The 26,163-nt window shown below is 39.5% G+C and overlaps 1 protein-coding gene across 5 annotated transcripts in view; it reads right to left on the bottom strand.

The window, feature by feature from the left end:
• PHTF2 (putative homeodomain transcription factor 2) overlaps positions 1-26,163 on the bottom strand; it is a 69,046-nt gene that overhangs the window by 13,220 nt on the left and 29,663 nt on the right. For 4 of the 5 annotated variants that reach the window (XM_054178094.1, XM_054178093.1, XM_054178092.1 and 1 more), the window contains exons 3-12: positions 25,672-25,728; positions 22,070-22,139; positions 18,586-18,744; positions 16,082-16,247; positions 15,255-15,419; positions 10,851-11,052; positions 8,440-8,598; positions 4,838-5,056; positions 1,490-1,618; positions 73-345 (exon numbers count right to left, since the gene is read on the bottom strand). In XM_054178094.1, the coding sequence (XP_054034069.1) occupies positions 73-345; positions 1,490-1,618; positions 4,838-5,056; positions 8,440-8,598; positions 10,851-11,052; positions 15,255-15,419; positions 16,082-16,247; positions 18,586-18,744; positions 22,070-22,139; positions 25,672-25,728 (1,599 nt within the window). The remainder of the gene's footprint in view (positions 1-72; positions 346-1,489; positions 1,619-4,837; positions 5,057-8,439; positions 8,599-10,850; positions 11,053-15,254; positions 15,420-16,081; positions 16,248-18,585; positions 18,745-22,069; positions 22,140-25,671; positions 25,729-26,163) is intronic. The other variant, XM_054178095.1, reaches the window with a different exon arrangement.

The raw sequence follows: 26,163 nt of genomic DNA, 5'->3' as shown, positions 1-26,163 counted from the left end.
CAAGTCTAGAATATCCACAAAGTAAACAAACCACAAACAGTAACCCAGGAGAATGAAGTTTGCTGTTCCTACCTGTTTATAAGTCCTCTCTGCTACACAGAGCAGAAAAAAGAAAATCCACACCAGAGACACACGGACCACAAAACTGATAACAACCATGGAGAGAACCAGAATGTCTCCATTTGACCCAAATGCAGTCATGCAGAGTTCAGTGGCAGAATGTGCAGCCAGTTGTTCCAAATCTTTAGCTTGGGAAAGTCGAAAGACAAATGGCATTAAACCCAGGATTAAGGAGATGACATTTCCAAAAATCTGATAACCGATTCCTGGTATGTAGCTGTTCACCTAAAACCAAAACAAAACAAGGGATAGTTTTAATTTTGGCATTAAGTCAATATGTGAATTATTAATGTTAGTGTCTTACAATCACAAAGAGCAATTTATAATCTGATAACTTTATTATTAAGATAAAGGAAGTCCTCAAAGAGCACTAAATGCACAGGAACCAAATATGACAACTCAATTAAAAAGCCAACAACATAACACTGCAGTTAAAAGACTCCAGTGCATATTCGTACATTAAAAATTCATTTAGCCCTGAATTAAAAAAGTGTGCCAATCAGACTGTGCTGCTTACAGCCTGCACATTGCTCCCTATCCATGTTTCACTTTTTGGCTGTATGTACTTTAAAGGAATCCAAGGATGCACAGTGTAGACAAGACTGGAGCTCTACTGTGCTGGCTGTGGCTTCATTAAGTTTACTTCTGCTGTGTATTATCCCCCACACCATCTCATTTCTGAGACAGGTACAGAGCTGTGAGCTAAGTTTGTGAATACCTTTGCTTTTAAATAAGTTTGAGATGGTAAGTATCCACTTGTCAGAATTAGCAACCATTTCCTTAAGTTATGTTAGGATTTTCTATTCAACTCTACAACATGCCTAACTGACTATATACAAAAAGAAGTACGAGGCCAATTCAATGCTTTTCTGTTTCCTAAAGAGGAGTACTAGGAAAAAGAAGGGAAGATTAGTGAGACATCCCACTCATCCTCTTCAAAGTTTGTTTCCTGAAGAGGAGAACTTCCTTTTCCAATCTTAACTTTAGCATCCAAATACTCAGACCTACATATTCCTAACCCAACATATTAGTTGTTCATCAGAATCAAGGAGATAAATTAGAATATCCACAGCATGTGTCACTTTGGAACAATAAAATAGAGGTTGTCTATGTTGGTAAGCACCTAACAATGCAAACACTTTTTGTTGTCCCAATGCTTAAGCTTTGGTAGATCACTTATCTGTTAGTAACAAGTAAATCAGAGTGTTGTGGAACAATAACATCAGTAACAGATACTTAAAAGAAAAAAAGGACACACACACACCCCCACACACCCCCCAAAAAAAAAAATCAACATAAACCAAGCTTATTCTTGGTAGTTTTCAGACTCCTAAATAAATTATTTGCATAAAGTGAAAAGAATACTCACTCTGTTCATGATCATACCACTGATTTCAAGCACAGACATGTCTGCTTTCTTGCAGTCATTACCCTCCCACACAATTGCACTGATTTTTTCTAGTCCTGGGTTCAAGCTGTGGATCCAAGGCAAGTGACTCTGGGAAAGACAAGGAATATATTCCATCAGAGAAAAATCTACTATCATGTCTGTACCTTTGTTAGCAACATGCTGACCAAAAAATGCTTTAGACTGACACAAATATTGTTATATAGCATCTGCTATATACACGCTACATTTTCTAACAGTGTTGTGTTACTGTGGTGGAGGATAAACTGGCTTTTTTTTCTCTTCAATGTATCAGAGAGAGGTATGAAAACAAAGGTCTTATAAGCCACCTTTCACTTTGTCACATGTTGAATGAAACATTTCAGTGTTCTGATGATTATTCTGACCCCTTACATTCTGAAAAGTGCTCTTCTCAAGTTGAATTGCAGGCAAATAATTTTTTCTATTTGCTTTTAATGATATTTGTGTACTTCACAATCCTTGTTATGGATAAAGGCCCCCCTAAGCTAACTGCATCTGGCAAGACTCAGAAGGAGTGGGTAGGAGTTCAATGACCACATGCTGCTCCAGAAGCCAAGCAAGCCCAGCCTAATATACTGAATGCACCTCTGGCTGAGGCACTTTTACTCTAAACAGAACCAAGCAAGAACTAAAGATCTGGAAACTAGTTCTGCTGCAGCCACTTTTTGACTTCCCTCAGCTCTGTCTCACTCCTCTCTCAGTCAGGTGATTAAAAATGCTTTCAACTCTGCATGGTCACCCAGCACTATGTGCATCCAAACAGTGGAAGTGGCAGTGCTGGGAGCAGCAGGGATAGGGGAGTGATACTCTTTTTTTAAAAAGATTATCATTGATTAAAAGTACAGCATTTCATTTTATTGCTTGCTTTAGCAGTATTTATCTGAAGTCTCTGTATTCTGCTAAGTTCTCAGTTACCTACTGTTTTCTGTTGCATGGAAAATGTTGATTAATAGTATGAAAGCAGCACAAGTATTAGTAGCAAGACTTTTTAAGCACATGCTTCCAGGGTCTCCCTCTAGAGGGAGTATCAACACCAGGACCTGAAACTCAGACGATTACAATCTGCAGTCCAACAGAAAAACAGTGACTGCAGAAAACCAAAGTCAATGCATACACTGCAATTCCACTGCCTGCTTTAAGGCTTCCAGTTTAGTGTTTAGGTGGAATGTTAAGCAAAACAATCTAAAAATATATCCCAAAAAAAGCAAAGATTTCATTAATCTAAAATGCTGTCTCTAGCTTTTTGCTGTTGGTTTGGGTTTTTTTGGTGGCTTGTGGGGTGGGTAGTGGTTTAAAATCACAAATAGATAATTTTAAATTATGGTTATGAGTGAAAAACCTGCCCTTTGAAATTCTTTTCCTTTGCTATCATTAACACCATCTCTTGCATGACATTCCTTTGCACTGGTGATGCCCTACCAATATATGACACGTCTACCTAAAAGTGTTTCGCATTCTCTCCATCTCCTTGTTTTTATAGTTCAAATTGGCAATAAAAATTCATGTGCAATTGAAAGAGAAGACTTGTACTACAAATATAACTGGCAGTGTGACATGTGAATGAACTTCATAAAGTTTAGACTAACACTTGATTGTTAATTATCAACAATGGATTCTGTCCAACATTAACCCAAGGCAGATTGCAACTGCTGTGTTGCACAACCAGCACTAACATTTGCAGAAATGGCTGCCTGTACACTGGTACAAAATGGTATTATAGAAAGGAAATACTATAATATATTTACTTTAAGGTAAAAATGTATCTAAATAGAATTTAGACATATATAGGAAATATTATATATATATAAATATAATTAAATCGTAGAATCATTTAGGTTGGAAGAGAGCTTTCAGATCAAGTCCAACTCTGAGTCCAGCACTACTAAGTAATCACTAAACCATGTCCCTAAACACCACCTACTCAGTGTCCAGGAGCAGGTGTTGGAAGCCCCATCCCTGGAGGTCTTTAAGGCCAGGCTGGATGTGGTTCTGAGCAACCTGATCCAGTGTGAGGTGTCCCTGCCCATGGCAGGGGGGTTGGAACTAGATGATCCTTGAGGTCCCTTCCAACCCTAACAATTCAATGCTTCTATGATTCAACACATCTTTTAAATCCCTTCAGGGATGGTAACTGGAGCAGGGAAGTCATTGTGCCCCTGTACTCAGCACTGGTTATGACACACCTTGTGTCCACTTCGGGGCCCCTCAATTTAAGAAGGACATTGAGACTCTCGAATGTGTCCAGAGAAGGGCAACAAGGCTGATGAGAGGCCTCGAGCACAAGCCCTATGAGAGGCTGAGGGAGCTGGGGTTGTTTAGCCTGGAGAAGAGGAGGCTCAAGGGAAACCTTATTGCTCTCTACAACTACCTGCAAGGTGGTTGTAGCCAGGAGTGGGTTGATCTCTTCTCCCAGGCAACCAGCACCAGAACAAGAGGACACAGTCTCAAGCTGCACCAGGGCATGTTTAGGCTTGAGGTGAGGAGAAAGTTCTTCACAGAGAGAGTTGTTAGCCATTGGAATAGACTGCCCAGGAAGGTGGTGGAGTCACTGTCCCTGGAGGGGTTCAAGAGGGGATTGGACATGGCACTTGGCACCATGGTTTAGTAGTCATGAGGTCTTGGGTGACAGGATGAACTTGATGATGTTTGAGGTCTCTTCCAACCTTATTGATTCTATGAACTCCACCACTTCCCTGGACAGCCCGTTTCCAATGCTTTATATCCCCTTCAGTGAAGAAATTTTAATACCCAACACAAACCTGTCCTGGCACTGCTTGAAGCCATTTCTTCTTGTCCTATCACTTGTTACTTGGAATAAGAGATTAATCCCCACCTCACTACAACAACCTCCTTTCAGGGAGATGTAGAGAATAATGAAGTCTGCCCTCAGCCTCCTTTTTTCCAGCCTGTCTAATATTGTGCTCACAAAAGAGTAATCCACTAGACTGAAAAACAAATGGAAAAAAAAAACCAACAACCAACCAAAAAACCCAACAACACCAAACGAACAAAATCCAAAACCCTGAAATATCTACCACAGAGGAAACTAAAATCAATTGCTACTTGGCCTGAACTAGAAGATTAAAATACTCAACTATTTTGTTGTCATAACCTCTTTATTTGACAAATAACTGAGTAGCAGAAATCAAATTTTCCTTTTTTAAAATCTATCAAAACACTTTGTTACTTTTATTTGACATGGAGCTTTCTCCCAGGCCTTCTGACGTATGATAAAGCTGATAATGAACGTGTGTACTGTAACAAAATCAAACTTAGCAGATAACAAACCTGGTGAAATGGGTCATCTCTCAATTCTTTCTTCACACATGGATTCACTTGAGGGCTTTCTACATCTGTCTCACTGCTACAGGAAGAGTGGTACTCTGCGCAGTGTAAGAGGTACTCCCACAGCACATCTTCAGTTTCTGATTCAGGTCTTGCACTCTCAGAATCTTGTCTGGAGCTTGAACACCGAGAACTGCAGCTAGTACCTGATTTAGGTGTATCCTGAAACCAAAACATGTGTTGGAATTACTGCAGCTTTTCCGTTCTGCATCATTTCCTGACCCAACATTTCTGAAGTGCAAAGTCAGTTTTTGTTGCCATCAGTTATCATCAGAGGGAATGACATGTTTATTGAAGGAGTGTCAAAGAGCTTGCATCTTTCTAGACACTCTACAAAAAAGTAACAGTCCAAGACCCCTGCTTTTTTTGGGAGGGGGGTCACATAGTTAACAGGATTTGATTCTTTATTGTTAAAAGGAAATAACTATTTTATAGATTTTAAGAACACATTAATTTAGTCTTTAACAGCAATTAGCAAGCCACAGACTCCAACTATATCTCAAACTACTTATTTTATAAGCTATAAATTAAGCCTCTTTTAAAATATTTTACAGCTTCATTCTTTCAGTGAAAATGTGAAGGTGTGAAGGACACAAGTGGAGCAGACTGCAATACAGACGTGACTCAGTGTGAGAAAAGCATCATTCACAAACTATTTCCAATTAATTTGACATTTTGATTTTCTCAATGCTTGTCCTCAAGGATTTCAGCTTCTCATTAACTTCTCCATAATGTAAGGAATTCTTTCTCTAGAAAGAACAAGGCCCTGGAGCAAGAAGGGACAGGTATTTCTAGTGGAGACAATATAAGTAGTTCTAGAAGAATGCTTGATGTTTGAGAAGTAAGTTTCTCAAGCTACAAGCCTGTAATAAAAGAGGAATAAACTCACAGTCTCCTACACATCACATCCCTCCCCTGTTACTACTAACAGACCTTTTCTAGGACAGACTGAGTTTTTTTGAACACAGTTGTGCATCTGGGGTAGAGTGGGAAAACAAGCAGGGCACTACATATCTAATACTAGGTGTATGTGTAGTCTGCATAGTCATACACAGAATTCTAATGATTCTAAACAAACTGTACTTCAGAAAGCATTTTAAAAGTTTGAATTTTACCTATACCAAGGAATGGCTCAGGTTGGAAAGGACCTTAGAGGCCATCTCTCCATGGGCAGTGATGCCTCTCAACCAGACTTGGCTGCTCAAGGCCTCATCCAGCCTAGCCTTGAACACTCCCAGGAAGGAGGCATCCACAACCTCCCTGTGCCACTTGTTTCAGATTCTCACCATCCCTGTACTGAAGAACTTCCTAAGATCCAGTCTAACCCTACTCTTCCTCAGCTTCAAACCATTCTCCCTTGTCTTGTCTCCAGACATCCTTAAGAAAAATTCCTCTGCAGCCTTCCTGTAGGATCCTTTCAGGTATTGGAAGGCAGCTCTGAGGTCCCCCTGGAGTCTTTGCCCCTCTAGGCTAAAGAAAAATACTAAATTTGTGTCACTGAAATCTCTTCAGAACAAGAAAGCACATCTTTAAACTACTTTCTACGGTAAGCAGAATCCCTTTTCTGCAAGACAGGTAGATAGTCTTAAAAGCATCCTACTTACCACCATCCCCTGGTAATTCCTCTTAATAACTTATTTCTTTCTGCTAGTTTCTCTTGAGAATATACACAATATTTTACACTGAGAAAAATATTCCAGTATTATTTCAGCAGACTTCCTAATGTAATATGATTTGTAGTGCATTACTGTCTGAAAAACGTTTTGTTCTTGAAAATCATGCTTCGTGTTTCTGTATAAACAATTTTTCAAAGAAACTGCTAGAAAAAAAAATGGTCTGAGCTATTTCCCTCTCTTTTAAAGGGATAACATCAGTGCAGAAAAAGTGAACTCTTTTTTTTAGTCAATAAAAAATAGAATCGAAATTTATAGAAGGCAATCGCTAATACATATCATTGAGTCCTGAAGCTAGTAAAGTAAGAACATTAAAAGAGCTTCATTGAACAACAATTAAAGCTAGCAAGCAAATGAAAGTAAAAGAAAATGTGGGGCAGAATTTGAGTATATCTACTGACTTCACTAATTTATTTTTTTTTAACACAAAGATAGCTTTCACAAGATTGAAAACGATTGTTTAATTTCCTTTGTAATGGTGTTGGGTAGGTGTGTTGGTAACAACAAGAAGTGGTATCAGTCAGATAAGTAAATAGGGAATAAGTGTAAAATACAACTGACAAGCTACACAGAGCAAATTTAGTCTCTTCAGTTTCTGAAGATATCTGCACAGCCTTCCTTAACTCTGAAGAACACTATGGAGGAGAAAATGTATTTAAGCTAAAAAAACTTTACTGCAATCATATCTTTCTACTTCCTGTTGTCAAGCACTACCAGCTGCACAAGTACACAGTCAAGAGACATCTTCTGTGATATGAAATTAACAGTTCTGACTATTGACCTGTTCAGTTGTCCCAGACCAAATGTGTAAGGCATTAAACACTCAACTCAGCTTCCTGGAGATTCTTAACCAAAGTCTGAGAGACATAAATGAAATAACAGACTATCAGCTAATGTTCTTATGCAAAGCATCAACTTGAGACTTTGCAATTGTCATCAGAGAAAGCAATACCTGAACCTTCTAAGGGGATGTTTCTTATACCAAGTAGAAATCTTGTTCCTGAGGCTCTGCCTGTTAGACCCATTGTTGCAAAAGACTTCTGTCAGAGCTGAAATGACCCTTGCACTCTTTTTCTCATAGTTTTAGTGGGGAAAAAAGGCAATACAGCCTTTAAAAACAATCTTCCATATATCTATTAAGTTCTACACTGTTAGCAAAAAAAGAGCCTAATTTCTTCTAAATATGTAAAACTCTCAAAAATATGTCTCTTTCTCTTTCAGTGTAATCCCTTTCTCTTCTTATGTAGGAGTCCTTAAGATTAAGGACTCTACTAGTATGGAATCTATTAATTCCTCCTTTTCTAAGGTATGACATCATTAAGTTTCTTAAAATATCCTTACTTTTATGTAGTAACAATTTTGTTGAGATTTCATGACAACATTAGAAATTATGTTTCTATAAACATGAGAAAATGAGAATTCAGAGGCAGAGTCAGTCAGATTTCTACCCAAGAAGGCTGGTGAATCCCAAACACTAAACGGAGTGAAGCAGCAGCAATAGCATGATGACAATTTGCATGTTGTCACTTACTACTGCTTCTGTAACAAATCAGTTTTCCAGAGGTAACTGGTGTCGAAAGACAGCAATAGAGTTCACCGTAACCTGATGGGAGATCTCCAAGATATATTGTAGGCTCCTTAAAACAAATTGAAATCTAAAATGAAACTCAAACAAACTAAATGAAAACTTCTCAATTTCAAAGTGCTGTCATTTAAAAAAAAATAAATTAAAAATCCCTGTCCCCTACTGTCTAGCTTCTAAACAGCAGACTGCTAAAATCTAAGATAGGATCAAAAATGCCTAGGAAACCGCATCTATTTAAAGGAAACTAAGAGGATTTAACAGAGAAGCAGTGATGGCAAAGACCATACCTCCAGAGGATAGTGTTTCTTATAATGGTGAGATTTCCTGTTTCGAAGGGTGCAGTCACTAGATGTGCGTTCTACACTGCGCCGTACGGAATATCCAATTTCAGGCCCATCCTCACTAGAAACTTCATCTGATAAATTTGTTGCAGTCCTGTGAATATCCTAGTGCCAGAAATACAGTGTAAGACATACACTTATATATACTAGGTCTTGGTCTTTAACAACTGACATCAAATCTGCAGCATTATTATCTGTGCTCAGTTAAATCAGATATTGGTGCATTTCCAGTTGTCCAACCGAAGTTGTACAACAGCGATTCTAAAACACAAATTGTACTATCAAAGTAAGCATTTCTCAGATGATGAGAAGCTACTTCATATTATCCTAAAGAACATGTCACAGAATCAGAGAACTGCCTGGCTGGAAAGGTCCAACCATAACCTCACATCTCCCTATAGACAACTGTTCGACCATTCTATATTCTAACTTCAAATGCAATTTTTTTCTGAGGAAGTCTTAGAGGCAATATATTCAGAAGATTAAAAATCACCCCCCAAAACAAACACAGACACACACACAAACAGTGATAGCGAATACTACAACATTGAATTATCGACACATACAGTACAAAGTTAACTTCTACTCTTCCTCTGACAATAACATGCTACAGATTGTATGGAGAATAGTGAGGTCATTAATTTATTCCACTCTCTGTTTCCCTAATTTCCAACTAAAGTAGCCCTTAAAGTAAGAAGAAAAGGGCAGCAAAGGATCATTCAGCTGTCACAAACTATTTTGTATATTCTCATTTATTAGCAGATCACCAGATAAAAAAAGTTTCCTTTGGTGTCTTCCTGTCAATGAAATGCTAAAATTAGAAAAATAGTGGAGCTATTCTTTCTGAAAACAAATCCTTCCCCCATCCCCTGCAATTAAGACATCATTCTCTCTTCCATGCTGAACTGTTTTCTGAAATGCTTCAAGGTCAGGTCATTTCACCCTTTTTATCAGCCAAGTTGCAGAGATAAAGAAGGACAGGCTGAACAGTTTGGGCTGTCTTATCTACTGTCTTCTGCAGTAACACCAAAATGTATCGTCTTTGAGGAAGAGACAAGAAGGAGAGAAGAGAAGAGAGGAGTCTATTTTAGCCACTGCCATCTTTTCTTTAATGTAGATGTGTACTCACCAAGCAAGTTAAACACAGACATCAGCTCATCCATTCCATCAAATAAACTTAAAACTCTTCAAATAACTTTTTCTTTTAAAATCCTTGATTTGTTGAATTCCACCAAGAATGCAAAATACGTGGAATTGATGAAGATAACTGAACCTTAGTTGCTATTACTGATGAGAAATCAATGCAGAGCAGAAGAGTGAAGGTTTTGCCCTCAGATGAACTTTCATCACCTTCATTCTGGCTTAACTATATGGCTCCATAAAAGATTATTGCTAAGAAATCCAGATAGAATACTTCTCCTTTATAAAAATGCATACTTCCAGATTTGCAGTACAGTAACCCACCCCTTTGCTCTTATTATGGAAAAATCCTTGCTATGATCACCAATGGTAAATACTAATGAGAGAGAGTCTTGTTATATAGAGTCCTGTCTACTTCACCAAGAGGGAAATTAGGCTTTCCTCATCTTCTTCACAGAGTTTAAAAAATAAAGATGATTCACAAGCAAATACTCAGAATGACCTCAGAATTACAAACTGTCAGCAATCCAAAATCTGTACTGTTGTATCACAGAGATAGGCCTGTGCCCAGAGTATCAAAGAGACAGGAAAAAGTAGTGTGTGTAGCTGGTGTGGAAAAAAACACAGATAAAAGCACACAAACCTGTGCACTGAAACACTGAATCATAACATCAGGTTGGAAGGGACCTCAGAGAATGTACTCCAACCTCCACGCCATGAGCAGGGACACTTCTCAACCAGAATCAGCTGCTCAAGGCCTCATCCAATCTGACCCTGAAAACCCCCAGGAAGGTGGCATCCACAACCTCCCTGTGCCACCTGTTCCAGAGTCTCACCACCCTTGTACTGAAGAACTTCTTCCTAAGATCCAGTCTAACCCTACTGTCCCTCACCTTCAAACCATTCCCCCTTGTCCTGTCTATAGACACCCTTATGAAAAGTCCCTCTGCAGCCTTCCTGTAGGTCCCTTCAGCTATTGGAATGGTAAAGAATGTTTAGATGTCAGTAAAGATCCTCCTACAAGAAAAGGGGAAGGCAAGGAATATTAACATGAAATAAGACTTAATATAATTTTTGCCCCCAAGACTGTAAGGCTAATTTCATTTTAAAAACATTTTTAAGGATAAAGTATGGAAGAATTAATCAAAACCACCATATAAATACAGCTCACACATCATTCAACAACTCCTGCTCCGAGAGCCATGAAGTAGACTTACTTTGTGATGACTGTGATTGCTGAAGACATCTCTCACTGCTGTCGTGCTCCACCCTGACTCCTCCGGCTTAATCACTTCACACCGCCGCTCCTGGCTCTGCACACATTCTTCACTGCTTTTGCCGGTCTTTTTCCCATCAAGGGACACGTAGCCATTATCAGTCTCTGTGGATTTATCTATTGAGTTTTTTGCTTTCTTAGATCTATATTTGAAACAAATATATGTATCAAATGAATGATTCCTTTTTTTTCCCCCCCAATCTAAACTCAGCTAAAACTCAATCCATTTTAGTTGTACTATTAAAATGAACACAAACCATTAACATCAACATGTGATGCAATACATGCAACTGTTTCATCTTCTAAATAATATCCAGTATCCTTTTCTAAAATTGTTACAAAATAAACTGTCAAGGGTCTGAAAGAAAATTTTCTCATTAATTACTGAAAGAAAAGGAAACCAATATTTTAAAGCTAAAATTTCACAATCGCTTTGACATCAGAAGAACCACAATCCTCAAACGCAACTGAGAAGTTTCTCCATCTTAACAAAACCAGATGTGTGCTGTAAGTTTATTTTAGTTTATTTACTTCAGAACAAGCATGCCAGTTACTGAAGCAGCAAACCAGCATGCTATTCAGTATTCAGCACACAGGTATTTTCTATTGTTGTTTTAAATACACTCTGCCTATTGACAACTCTGCAACAGAATTACAGAATGGTTTAGGTTGGAAAAGACCTTTCAAATCGAAAGGGTCACTAACTCTACCAAGCCTGGTGCTAAACCATGCCACTCAGTACCACATCTATGTCTTTGTAAACACCTCCTGGAATGGGATTCAACCACCTCCCTGGGCAGCCTGTTCCAGTGTTTGAGAGCCTTTTCAATTAAGAAGTTTCTTCTAATGTCTAACCTAAACCTCCCCTGTTGTAAGTTGAGGTCATCCTATCACTTGTTGCTCGGGAGAAGAGACCAACCCCACCTCACTACAACCTCCTTTCAGGGAGCTGTAGAAAGCAATGTGGTCTCCTCTTAGCCTCCTCTTCTCCACATTAACCAATCCCAGTTCCTCAGTTGCTCCTTACCAGACCTGTTAAGGTGATTTACCCTTTTCTGCATTATCCAGTAACACACCAGAAATATATTTCAATACAAATCATTTATTAAGCCCGTTTTCAAATCATAAAAGAAGCTTATGAACTATGCTTCAGTATAGTTCTGAAACTGATGAATAGTCAGTCCTACTGATGAATAGTCTTCCATAACATTCTGTAGACATCAAGGCCCTTACCTAGACAATAGATGTACCAGCAAGAATATGTAATGCTAGAAAAGTGCTTTCTCAAAGCAAATATTTGGATGATTACACTTCCAAATTAGAAAGTGCAGGCAATGAAAGAAGAAAAAGGAATAGGAGCTTGCTGCCTTAACAATAAAGACTACTTTAAGTCTTTGCATAAATTTCTGTATTCTCCAAATAAATATCATGGCAAAGAAATGCAAAAAGCAATGTAGATCTTGTATTTATTAAGATTCTGGGTTTTAGATTCTCAGAATAGTTTTGGGGGGTGAAGTGTTACAAATCAAGTTTTTACTGAAAAGCAGAACACTGGACATAGGCCACAAAACTGTCAAAAATTTGTTTAATTGTTCTTGTGCTCTTGTGAGAGAATCTGCATTGCCTTTCTCTTTAAGGAGCCAAGTGTTCTGTGAGAGCTTGGATTACACAGCAGATTAAATTCCCTTCTAATATGTGCATCAAACAAACTGGGAGAGCTGGGATAGTCACATCACATTCCTCCCAAGGTAATGTCCTCCACAAATACAGGGGCAACCTAAACACACAAAAAATCCAAATCAGCTAGGAAGAGAAGGATAAAATGGAAAAATCAAAAAAAGAACAATTCCTCTGCTGGAAAGCAGATAAAATAATGAAAAGAAGAGACAATGTTACTAAAATATTTCGTCCTTCTTTCCCATCTTGAATCTCATTCAACCTTTCCTTACCCTTTCCTGGTAAAAAACTAAATAGTTAATTTTTTAAATTTTTGTTTGAACAAGCCAAAACAGCTGCTGCTCCACTTTTGTGGGAAACTCTTATAACAAGCTATAGGACTCACCTACTACTCCCTGACCTATTGCCAAAATTCTTTGTCAGCTTTATTTCTAAATGAGTACAAGCCCAACGTAAAAACTTTCTGTAGTTACTATATATTTGCATAGATGATTTACATTTGTAAACTTGTAATAGAAAAGAGACAAGAAGATGTTTTAGCCTGTGTTTTGTGGTGGAGAAGCTGTTAGTGAGCCTTCTGCTTGCAGGTTACCAATGTGCTAGCTTTTATAATGTTTTAATTTTCTAGGTCATCTCAAACATTATTGAGGCTTTGGGCAAAAAGGTCAAACTATCAACAGTAAACACATTAGGACTTTATCTCTGTGTCATTTCATAATATCACTATTTAATTAGCTTAATAAAGATCAGACAACTGAAGAAAGAGAATGCTAGAATGGCTTAGGTTGGAAAGGGACCTCAGAGGTCACCTACTCCAATCTCCCTGCCATGGGAAGGGACACCTCTTAACCAGACTCAGCTGCTCAAGGCCTCATCCAACCTGGCCTTGAACACCCCCAGGCAGGAGGCATTCACAGCCTTTATGGGCAACCTATTCCATAGGGGAATTTTCAACCCACCACACCACCCTCTTACTGAAGAACTTCTTCCTAAGATCCAGTCTAACCCTACTCTCCCCCAGCTTCAAACCATTCCCCTTTGTCCTGTCTTTAGACACCCTTATGAAAAGTCCCTCTGCAGCCGTCCTGTAATGTGCTTATCTAAAGAGCTTTAAAATATGTCTTAAGAAACAGGACAGATGTCACTCTGCAGCTGTGTTGTAAGACTTTCTTCAGCTATATCAGCAGGTCAAGTAGTCAGTGTACCCCACACTGCTTCTGTTTTTGCATTCCTAGCCTCACTAACAAAACTGTTTGCATTACCATAACAAAAACTGCATGAAGAAACTGATTTGCATGATCTCCTAAAGGGAAAAAAAAGGTTATTTTCAGCTGGGCAAGTTCCTGACATGGTTTGTATGGCTCCAGACACACCAACAACCTTACTTTACAACTGAAGAGGTAACAACTGATTCATAGCTACTTACAGCCTTCTCAGTCACTCTCTTCTTTTACTCCTTTCAAGATGCTGTATATTCTAAGCAGTCAACACTGAGGCTTAACATCTGTATATATACAAACTAAGTCTCATGCCATGGTTTAAACAAGTCATAAGAACACATCTCATACAGCCCTTCTCAACTGAAAACACTTTGAGCACAATACAAGGTAAGGAAAGATATGAACCTTGCAACTCTCCTCTTATTGCAGATCGTCATCTTCAATGAATGGAAAACATTCCTAAGTGTACAAGACTATACTCCAGACATACCAGAAATTAATGCACACAGACCCAAAGAACAGCAGCTTGTCAAAGCCAGCTTAATCTACACAGAGAAAGTGAAATGAACTCTTCCTGCAATATTTTTAACTATTTCTGAAATTTCTCCAGTGTTAACTAGATATTCTCAGAATGGAACATAACATGATAAGCTTTACCAGTGGTTAAGAGCACATACCACAAGTGACAGACATGTTAGTGTTGCCATGTTTAAGATGCAGCATGCACAACAAAACATCAATGTAATAACTTGCAGTATCCCTTTTCTCAATTTCAAACTATTTTATGAGCATATTTTGTCTTGCTAATAATCACTGTTATCTAGCACTCAGAGTGTTGTGTGTGCAACATGACCTGAACACAGACTGCAACAGAATGTTTCTTAAAAACACTTTTTCACTGCCCAGAGCACTGCATTAGGAGATAGATCATTTGCAAAACAGCTCTGGAATGCAACAGGGTTAGATGTTTCTTCCAGTCGTTAGAAAATGTATCTTTCATGTTTATTTCCAAAGTAAATTCTGTGCCTCTTTGAGTCTTGAAGGCTTTCCCTTCTGCACAAGTGTGTGGCTTGATGGCAGTGACAGAATTCAATAAGCATTCTCTCAGAGTAATGAGCAATGCAATAAGGTAAAATTCAAGAGCTGAATTTTCTCTCCAGATTAAAATTGAGACACTGAGTTGGTTGGTTCCTGATGGCCCACACAGTACTTTTACATCCAAATATCATTTAAATAAAAGTTAATTCAACAGCTTTTCAAAATTACTGCATCAGTTTTGGCAAATGTCAAGAAACAACAGATTAGCACAAGTTCAAATACTGAGATGAGTTTACTGCTACAGACAAAACCTGTATCAACAAAGGCTTAATCATTACCATCAATGTTTACTTATTTAGAAAAGGGATAGTGCGTCTCTCACACATACATAACCTTGAATAAATACAAACCCTGATAAAAAGAAAGCAGCATGCCAGATATCTCTGAAGACAGCGCCAATACTGCAAGAGGTGCTTGTACCGTAGCTCTGCACTGTTCCCTCCTGTGTGTTATCTGTGGTACTAGAGCCATCTCCTTCCCTATGTACTTCCAAATGTGCTGCTTTCCTTAATTTCCTTCATCAGAAGAGATTAAAATTGGAAGGTAGCTTTAGAAGTGCAATCTATTAGATCTGTAATGTGTTCAGCAGTTTAAGCATGCAAAACCAAGCAAGATTTCAACATTTTGCTAAAGCTTTATCATGTCTGTTTAATAAATTTCATTTAATAAAAGGAAGCATAACACTTATTATCACAACATTTAAACTCAAAATACATTTCTTCTCATCATCAGAGGCTTAAACTTGAAAAATTCACTACTGCAGGCTTTCCCATTGCAATGGAACCAACCACTGTAGTGAAGCATACTCAGTGAAGTGCTGGAAGACCCAAGTTCTCCTTTAATGTAAGTTTCCTACAGAAATCCTTAGTCAGTACTGCTGAGTTTTAATACTAAATTTTTTGTAGTATAACCACTGTCACTCCAACACTACTTAGATACAAACTGTTCTGAGGCAAAATGTCATTTTCAATGCATTAAAATTCAAACAAAACAATCCAATAAAACAACACAGAAATCAGTCAATGTGTAAAAGAGCACAAATTAAACACCCAATTTAAAGTTTCAGATAAAACCGGGGCACCAATTTCTCATCTTTTGCAAAGCAGAGAAAATAAACCCCAACCATTCTTTTGTGCATGTTCTTCAGCCTAACAATGCTAAATGATAAGTACTTTACCTTCTTCTTTTACCCCCTGTGCTGGGAGGTGGCTTAGGAGTTCGTGTTGAAACAATCTGACAATGAACAGTTCCAAGAAGTAACATCAGCCATACTGGCCCAATTACTTCAGTCAGAGGTATACTATGTGGGCTTTGGGCTGTATAGAACAACACCACAGCAGCAACTGCAAAAGAAGGGAGATGAAGTTGAGTTCAGTATTTGAAATATCTGTAACAGACTACTCATTACGTGGCTTTTGTTAACTTTGACTGCATTTTAAACCAATCCATGTAATTCTGAGAGGAAGGAACTATAATTTCAATGAAACAGGGTAATTACCTTAGTTACTTCGTTAATTTACATTTTCAGTATTCCAATTTATTTAAAAAAAACCAAATCATGGAAAACTTGTCAGTTAATTCACAATTTACCTAACAAGTGTTTTAAATAGTTTGCTTATACTGTAATATTAAATACTATTCACTAATTTCCATCATTTTTTAATTCACCACCTCAGAAATACCAGAAATCTTTTGTCACATTACAGACTCTACAGATTAGGGAAATGCAGACTCTACAGATTGGGGAAATGATGCATTGTGATGATAAATTTAACAACTCAAAATCCCAAGAAACCTGAGAGGGGGAAAAAAAAAAAAGTAGTTAATTACAAGATAGTTCTTTAACTAATGTCCTAAAAACTTACTTGCACTGAAAATCTGCACTTTTACTATTTGGCTGCTTTTAAAGTTCTCCTGAATGCTCCACAAATTAAATGCAGGATTTTTTAAACTGAATTTAAGAATGGGGAAATAACAAACTACGATTAGGGTCTTTCTCAGCATCAGCCAACTATGAACTGAGTAATGAATGAACAGTAACTGCTGATGTATGTGATGACACTTCTTAAGCACCTAGCCTGGAAATGGGGATAAGGAGAAGGGTTTTATAGGAGACCAGGTGTATATTTACCAATATTTCAAGTCTTGCAGCCCTGGCACTGTGAAACTCAATTACTAACTGATGACATCATCATGCAAGAGGCACTGCTGTCTTTTTTTAACTCCATTTCCTGTTTGAAATACACTTTCCAAATGATGCAGTGATTCACAACTGCAAGGACAGATGGCAAAACTAAAAAAGTAATGTTGCATTTTAGTTGGATTTCAGTGGAAAACTTATTAGTTAATTTGCTTCTCAGGATACTTAAACTGCTCCCAACTTTCATTAACCTTCTGTTCTATTTGTTGTACATGCTTCTGATACATACTGACTCACTGCATCACTACTTCTTTTCCAGTTTTCTTCTTATATGTTACAAATAATTAAGCAGAAAGTCAGGTTTTTATAACTCAAGACTGTGCATTCAGAAAACTGTGAATTGCCTTCTGTTTGTTAACAGTTGCCCAAAAGGCCTTCCAAAATCTAAAAAATAAAACATCAAGATGCATAGTGTCCCCACACAGCATCACAGAATATATCTGGCTGGAAGAGATCTCCAAGATCATCCAGCCCAACCTTCAGCACTGCAAGGCCAACACTAAACCATGTTCCTAAGCACCACGTCCACATGCTGCTTAAACACCCCCAGGGATGGTGACTCCACCACTGCTTTGGGCACCATTCCAATGTTTGAGAACCCTATCAATGAAGAAATATTTCTTAATATCCAGTCTGAACCTCCCCTGGTGCAGATTGGAGCCATTTCCTCTAGTCCTGTAACTTGTCAAGAACAGGCTGCCCCCTCCTCACTCCAGCCTCCCTTCAGGTAGTTGTTCTCCAGACTGAACAACTCCTGCTCCCTCAGACGCTCCTCATAGGCCATGTGCTCCAGGCCTTTCACCAGCCTCTTTGCCTTTCTCTGGACATGCTCCAGAACTTCTATGCCCTTCTTACAGTAAGGGGCCCAGAAGTGAACACAATATTTGAGGTTTCCCCATTTCAACAGAAACAATTACAGAAGCACAGAGGATAACAAGGCCCCCACCTGTCACTCAGAAGCACAGCCAAGGTGTGCTTAAGTAATAGTATTACAAGCTACAAGTTCACTGTCTCTGTGTGACATAGGTAACACATGGAAAAAGACCAGGCTGCACATGCTGCAGGCACCTTGGCAGGTTTGGCCTAGCTTGCTTCTTTATCAGCTCTTGATCTGCACACATACCAGAGAGATCAAGAAAACACACTGCCTAAGCCAAAGCTTTCTTTGGTATTGCTCACTCCCAAACTAAATTACATAGTCCTGGCAGCCTAAATTATAGAGAGTGGCAACAAACTAAAAAGAGTGCTAAATGCTGAAGAAACCTTTTGAAGAAATCCTTAAATCTTCAGACTGTTCCCTTTATATGCATATAAAAGAAATGTTAACCCAAAGACACACACTTGGCACTGCGTCATTCCAGTAGTTTCAGAAAACATTGGAATGAATCTTAACTGCAGAAAGTGGACCAAGTAAGACAGAACAGCTTCCACATGGTTAAAATCAGCAGTCACTTGAAGCTGGGCCTGTGATCCAACTCTACCTTGCAGAAGGTAAAGAACAAGCAGCCAGAAAAAGATGACCCTCGATGTTACTTGTAGCCACCACCTGTAGAAGAACGGAAAGAAAACAACTCTCACGATTCCTTTGCGGGTCAGAGACGTCCAAGGACTTTCAGGTTTTGCTTTAGCAAAAGCAGATCCTTGAAGAAAAAAAAAACAAACAAAAAAAAAAAAAAGAGAGAGAAAATAAGTTCTGATGTATTTTATTGTTATGGCTAAAAATAACTTGAGTTGTTCAGTAGCAGAGTAATTAAGATAATTATTAAACATAACTATTTGACAAATCTTATACTTCCGTCATTACACCATGTCAGTCCAAAATTTGTGCAAAATGATGGTGCCCTCCTGACTGCCAGTATCTGGAATTTCTACAAATACCAAGATTTCAGCAAGTGTGAATAACGAAACATTGCCATTTTTTACAATGTCAAAATTATTTTAAAATAATAAAAATTATTCTGCTGCACTGAAGAATCAGAAAATGGTATGAAGCAGCAGGAGGTTGTATGAAAACTCCACATGCCTGTGCAGGTACTGAAGAGTCCTTTCCCAACAAAGGAATGGGATCTAAAACATCAACATCTGTAAATTGCTCCAGCTGTGTCATTCAGGTAAACAGAATAGGGCTGAGAACTATAGAGGAGGTACCTGTCCAAAGGAGGGCTAGCCCAGGAGCAGGAAAGCCACTCAGTAATCTATCTTTGTCTGTTTTTTTCATCATTTTTTATCTCACTCATTCAAAATGTCCTTCTCCATTTCTTTTTCTTCCTGCAAATTCCCACTCCTCTGCCAGCTAGAAAACTGCAGCATTTACTCACTGGGGCTGTGAAAATTTTGCCAAGGTTACTGCTCTGAAAGGGCAACTACTATGTGCCGCTATGCCATCTCCACCTTGTTCACAAGCAGAACTGGCATCACTGAGCTCTGCGCTGGCATGGAGTACACTGTCAGTATTGGAATTACCTTAAATGCCCACTTGGACATCTGTGCAGAGTGGCCATTTAAATGTTATTCTTCTGTATCACTATATTGAAGTGGTTTGCTGCTGTTCCCCAATTCCTACCAACATGTAGTTTTCAGTTCTGTTTCCTTTAATTTCAAATAATATTTATTTTGTTTCTTCCTCTCCTGTGCTCATTTTTTAAAAAGTTCTGTTGTTAGGTGATGTGATAAAAGCTCATCTGCTCAAAGAGACAATGTCAGGAGGGGGAGCCCAAATAATACCCTGCTGGGGTTCTTTTAGACCTATTGCTGAAGCCCATTAAAGGTCCATCTCCACAAACCATTACAGAGGCACAGAAACAATCAGGGCTGTCCCAGGAGAGACATCAGTTCTCCAGGTATGAAATCATCACCACAAGCCATTGGTAGCAGCCCTCCAGATCACCTTTCAGAGGAAAGGGGGCTACTGCCCAGGGGTGTGGGACTCATTATGGAATGCAAAGGAAAAGGATCTCTTGTTGCACAGGACTCACTATGGGATGTTTAGGGAAGAAACCAAGGGAGAGGTCTAGGCAACTTGAGGAGGAACAAGTATGGAGGAATTGAGGAGTAGAGAGAGAAAAAATGCCTAACAAGCATAACTAGGTGCTTCTTAAGAGTATGTTGCTGGTCATGCACCTGCCCAGGTCAGTCTGTAATTCCTTCTAATTCGATTCCTTTAACTCCCTCCTGGGCAGGGGCTGGTCTGTTTTGAGAGCATGCATGCCTAGCAGGGTGAGTGCTAGAACCTGGAGTCAGGTACCACAGCATGAGTGGGGCGAGGGTGCGGGGGGCAGGTGTTGATAGTGCCAGTGACCTGCAAGTGCTAGCAGGGATCAAGCCAGCCCAACTGGTGAAGCCATGAAGTGGCCTGGGAACACAGGGGTGAGCAGGTCTCCACACAGAGTTCTGGGTGGGAGGGTGCTTATGTATCTTTAGTATCTTTATTGATGATCTGGAGGAGAGTATTGAGTCCATCATCAGCAAGTTTGCAGATGACACCAAGTTGGGGGCAGGTGTTGATCTGTTAGAGGGTAGAAGAGCTCTGCAGAGGGACCTTGACAGGTTGGACAGATGGGCAGAATCCAACAACATGAGATTTAACACATCCAAGTGCCAGGTTCTACACATTGGCCACAAGAACCCCATGCAGTGCTACAAGCTGGGGTCAGAGTGGCTGGAGAGCAGCCAGGCAGAGAGGGACCTGGAGGTACTAGTCGACAGTAGGCTGAACATGAGCCAGCAGTGTGCCCAGGTGGCCAAGGTGGCCAATGGCATCCTGGCCTGTATCAGGAACAGTGGGGCCAGCAGGAGCAGGAAACTCATTCTGACCCTGTATTCAGCACTGGTTAGGCCACAACTTGAGGACTGTGTCCAGTTCGGGGCCCCTCAGTTTAAGAACGATGTTGAGTTGCTGGAATATGTCCAGAGAAGGGCAACAAAGCTGGGGAGGGGTTTGGAGCACAAGCCCTATGAGGAGAGGCTGAGGGAGCTGGGGTTGCTTAGCCGGGAGAAGAGGAGGCTCAGGGGAGACCTCATTGCTGTCTATAACTACCTGAAGGGAGGTTGTAGCCAGGTGGGGGTTGGTCTCTTCTCCCAGGCAACCAGCACCAGAACAAGAGGACACAGTCTCAAGCTCCACCAGGGGAGATTTAGGCTGGATGTTAGGAAGACATTCTTCACAGAAAGAGTGATTGGCCATTGGAATGGGCTGCCCAGGGAGGTGGTGGAATCACCATCACTGGAGGTGTTTAGAAAGAGACTTGACGGGGTGCTTGGTGCCATGGTTTAGTTGATTAGATAGTGTTGGATGATAGGTTGGACTCGATCTCAAAGGTCTCTCCCAACCTGGTTAATTCTATTCTATCCTATTCTATCTCCAAGGGCCAGAGCACAGTGGGGTGCTTTGGTTAATACAAGACTGAATTCAAAGTGTACTGCCTGGAATGGATTCAGGAGACTGTGCTGGCTGCTGAACTTACAGGAAAAAAAGCTTAATAATATTTTCACAAGGCATGAGGGAAATTAAATAAAAATAAATTCAGACTAAATAAAGACTTTTTGAAAAGTCTCATATGATCTGACCTTTGGTTGTTGTTTTGTTATTTAGAATGGGCAAGACATAGTCAAGGCTTATAGAACTGTTGCTCTCCAGAAACTTCCACATAACCTTTCTCCTAGATGTCAGAAGATCTGGAAGAAGTCTGAATGCCTGATTTCTGAACTACAAAAATTGATGCATTGCAATCTACATGCTTCTTTTTTCAAAATCTAAATCTATCTAACAAAATTTAAATGAAGTCTTTAAGTCTTCAGTTTGATCAGAGGTCATCTTTTAACAAAGTGTCCTATTCATCTTTGTATAGAGAAGTTACATAGGGATGGTTGGTTGGAGTTTTTTAGTACTTACACTTTTGTTACCATACACAGGATGGTGGTTATTTTTACACTGAGAAATTCAGCTTTTCCTAGCTCAGGACATACCTCTTACAAGATCAACATCTATGAGGTCTGGTTTCACATGTCCTGTTTTTTTTGGTTTGTTTCTCAAACCCTGCAATAGATAAATGCTATTAAAATACATTCTTGCAAGTGACAAGACAACAGAAAAAAGTATTGATGTGGTCAGTAATTGTATTTAACCTCTTCTGCTACTGAAAACTCAGACAAAGATGTCAACTTCATAGATTTCAAGCAGTATAAAATAAACATTCTATGAAACAAGACATAGCAAATTCCTTTTTTATGCATTTTGCAATCTAAACAAACCCCAACCAATTACTGACCCATTAGGTAATCTTCTAAACATGGTTAAGCACTGAGCATTCATCTACCATGGCTTGGGATTATGCAGAAAATATATGCACACACTTGCAAGAATTAGTAATACATTTTTATTAGGTCTCCAGAGCTTTTGCAACAAATTCCTGAATATCTTTTCTCCTTAGATGCCTAAATAAACTGCACGAAACGCTTACAGTGCAGCTCCTTCATTCAAAACCTAGACAGCAAATCATGTTGTAATGCAGGCACCACTAATCAGCAATATCAGAAATCCAAATTCTAGAAAACTATTCATTTTTCTTAGTAGTGAATACGGATTCACCTATTTAAAAGAGGAAAACCCCAAAGTCCACACAACAAGAAAGCAGCAGGGATAAAATTAGGCTTGTCTTTTAGAAACAGCACCTTCCTTCACTGAAGAGCCATGTTATCTTGCAAAACTTTCAAGTTTGTTTCTAATGATAAAATGTGATGCTGCACTCAAGCCTCAAAGACAGTTGTGTTTATTCTGATCCCTTTAGATTAGGCTCTTGGTCACGCCACACAATGATTCCACAGAGCACAATTCATTCAGAGTAAACAGAATACTTCCAAAAATATTCAAGATATTATTATTATTCAGGTATTATTATGTAAGTTCTGTAATTGTTTTAATTTTAAAAAAGGGCAATTAAATTCACTGGAGATCTCTAGATTTCCCCCACTTTCATATTTGATCCACATGTAAAAACATGTATTGTTTAAATCAGATGAAATTAATAATGAAAGATCTGTGAATGTTAATTCTGCAAGAACAAGCAAATTGTTCAAATACACAGAGTGCAGCTCAAAATATTTCTCACATCGAGAGTCAACTGGATTTTTCATGCTGCATTAATAAAAATAAATAAAAATAATCAAACTCTTCACAATGAGTTAAATACAGAGTCATCACCTGATGCATCTATTAGAGAAATTAGTTTGCTTGAAACAAATCACAATTAATGCACAGCAGTGAAACATGGATATGGCAGAATGTGCAAAAAGGCTAACCATATGATGCATCTTTCCATGGGGGGAAAAAAGTTTTAAAATGGTGTCATACTGTTTAAAAATGCCTTTGGTCAAATCTCAAATGCTGTCAGACTCTACAGACTACACTGAATTTGTTCTACATTTTGCCACATGCAGTGAAAGAATTCCATTCATTAGGATGCAATTTCTCCACTCTTTTAATACATCACAAATATCTGCAATACATGTGGGATCCAGCAGTGCTTCAAACCCACTTCCATCACAAAGGAAACACTCAGTTTCATATTGTTCAGGCCCATCTGGTTAGTTCATAATGTTTCTATTCTGCACCAAACTCAGTACAAGGGTGGTGAGACTTGAGACTCTGGAATAGTTGGCCAGGGAGGTTGTGGAAGACTCCTCCCTGGGAGTGTTCAAGGCCAGGATGGATGAGGCCTTGTGCCGCAGGCTCTGGTTGAGAGGTGTCCCTGCCCATGGCGGGAGGGCTGGAGTAGATGATCTCTGAGTTCCCTTCCAATCTAAGCCATTCTAGGATTCTAGGATTCTAACAGTAAAGTTTACAAGAAAACACTTAAAAACAGGTGTTATTACTATAAAAATTCTTTTGCACAAATTTTTAAATTAATCTTAATAGGATCTACTATAGTTCTAACTAAGGGGTACATTTATATAGCATCAGAATCAGATGATTTTTAATTTCATTTATGAACAGGACTGTAGTAGCTTTGAGATTAAAGCACCATTGTGTAATCTTTGAACTCAGTAGCCTGTTGCAGTGTTGCCATTGTTACACTAAGCTCAGTCCACAGGAGTTCATACAGCCAACATCGTTAATTTCTGAGTTATTTGGCTCCAGAGCCAAAGGGGATGCATTATAAATGAGCACAAGGCATCACTTGCGATCAGTTATTGGAATAATGTCCTATTGTACAGTCATTATAACAACTTCTGTCATAATGGTGAGCAGTTCTCATTGTCATGGGAAGGACACTGACAGCAAGTACCAGGCTTGGCGCTTAGTTGGAGATGAGTTGCCCTGATGGTAAACGTTTCCAAAAGCTTCTCCTGCACATTCCAGACAAATGACACCACAGGACACAAATTTCCTGCAACAACTCCTGCCTTGCTAACAGCACTCGTGCCGGCTGCAGCTGCTGCTTGGAGATCCACAGGGCACTTCCGAGCAGCCCGCCCTGCCTGGCACTGCCCCTGCCGGGCACTGCCCCTGCCGCGCCCCCGGCCCCTTCAGAGCAGCCGGCGGCGGGGCCGGGCCGGCGGCGGGACAGAGACGGAGGAACGGACAGGGGTGGAACGGCAGAGGCGGGAGGCAGATCCCGCCACAGGGGGGGCGCGGCTGCGGGCTGGGGGGCACTGCGCCTTAGGTATAGATGCGCTTTAAAAATCCCGTCTGCTCCGACTTAGAAGTTAATTTGTAGACTGAAGCCTGCCACGTCAGGAGTGGTTCCCCGGCAGGGCTAACAAGTGCCTCCGGCACACCCTTCTTACACATTTAACGTCTGGGCACGGGAAAAAACCACCCACGGGGAAACTGAAGCAATGGACATTTGGCCAGTGTTAAGCAACGCCTTGAAACTCAAGCAGAAACAGCATACCTCCTGTGTGCAGTATTTGAAGAAAAAAAAAATGTTAATTGCAAGACAATGTTAAATAAAATTAACTTTGACATCATGGAGTATGACATAATATACAGTCCACAAATCTATTAAATATAGGATTGTTTGTTTGTGTTGTTTTTTTCTCTCCAAACCACTTTAGCAATGTAGCAGACATTGATGGCACTGTTAGTTAAACCAAAATGCAAAGAACACTGTTAAACTGCTTGTTCAGGGAAACAAAGCCTGGAGTACTTACCAGTCTAATAAACTGTGCAAAACAATGACAGCATCATAAAGGAGGAAAAGTAAACTGCAGGTATAAGGTAACTAACTGAAAGTAAAGAGAGCTCAGATAACTGACATCAGAATTAGAACACAAAGAAAAGTGGAAGACAGAGGTACTAAAACAACTAAGCCCCATCATAAGATAACTGAAAGAAAAAAAATAGGTACTGAGATACAGAAAGATGCAGCAGGCTAAGTGCTGCAGAGTTACTGATTATGTAAAATAAATAGAACATGGTATGCTGGCTATGTTTGGTTACACTCCACAAGTCTTGTTTTACTTTACCAGTATTAAATACCACCACACAGACTGTAAACTGTGTCAGCACACACAACCACAGATAGCGTGCACAGTAACGGGCCCCGAAAAGGTTGAAGTGTTGTTACCTTGATTTCTCTTTGCTCTACTGATTTTTCCCATATTTGTTGATCATATGCCCCAATCTAAAAAGAAAACACACACACAAAAAAATATCTACATTAGGTTTTAAAAGACATTGCTCAAACAAAATCAGTTGGTCAGTCTTCAGTAAGACAAGCATGTAGACAACAGGCTATTTTCCTTGGGGAGACTTATTCACAAAGAAATCTTTATCTTTTATCTTCTCCATTTCATCGTGGCTGGACTGGATCTGGCTGATCTGTAATTGAGTTGTGCTAGAGGGGAGAGGTGAGCAAGGAGATAGCCTCAGCCTTATGCCATGACTTGTGCAGGCCAGAGGACTGGAAGATCTCACTCCCCCCCGCACTGGCTGGGATTCCAGTGAGCATACTGACAGAGAGCAGACCTACAGCAGCAACACTGACACTGTTAACTTCACACAAAATACCACACAAATCCAGTTGAACCCCTACCTTCTATGAATTTATTATTCAAAA

Source organism: Dryobates pubescens, chromosome Z (genome assembly GCF_014839835.1).
Source record: "Dryobates pubescens isolate bDryPub1 chromosome Z, bDryPub1.pri, whole genome shotgun sequence".
Classification (NCBI taxonomy): domain Eukaryota; kingdom Metazoa; phylum Chordata; class Aves; order Piciformes; family Picidae; genus Dryobates; species Dryobates pubescens.
This window is presented reverse-complemented; position numbering and strand designations above follow the sequence as displayed.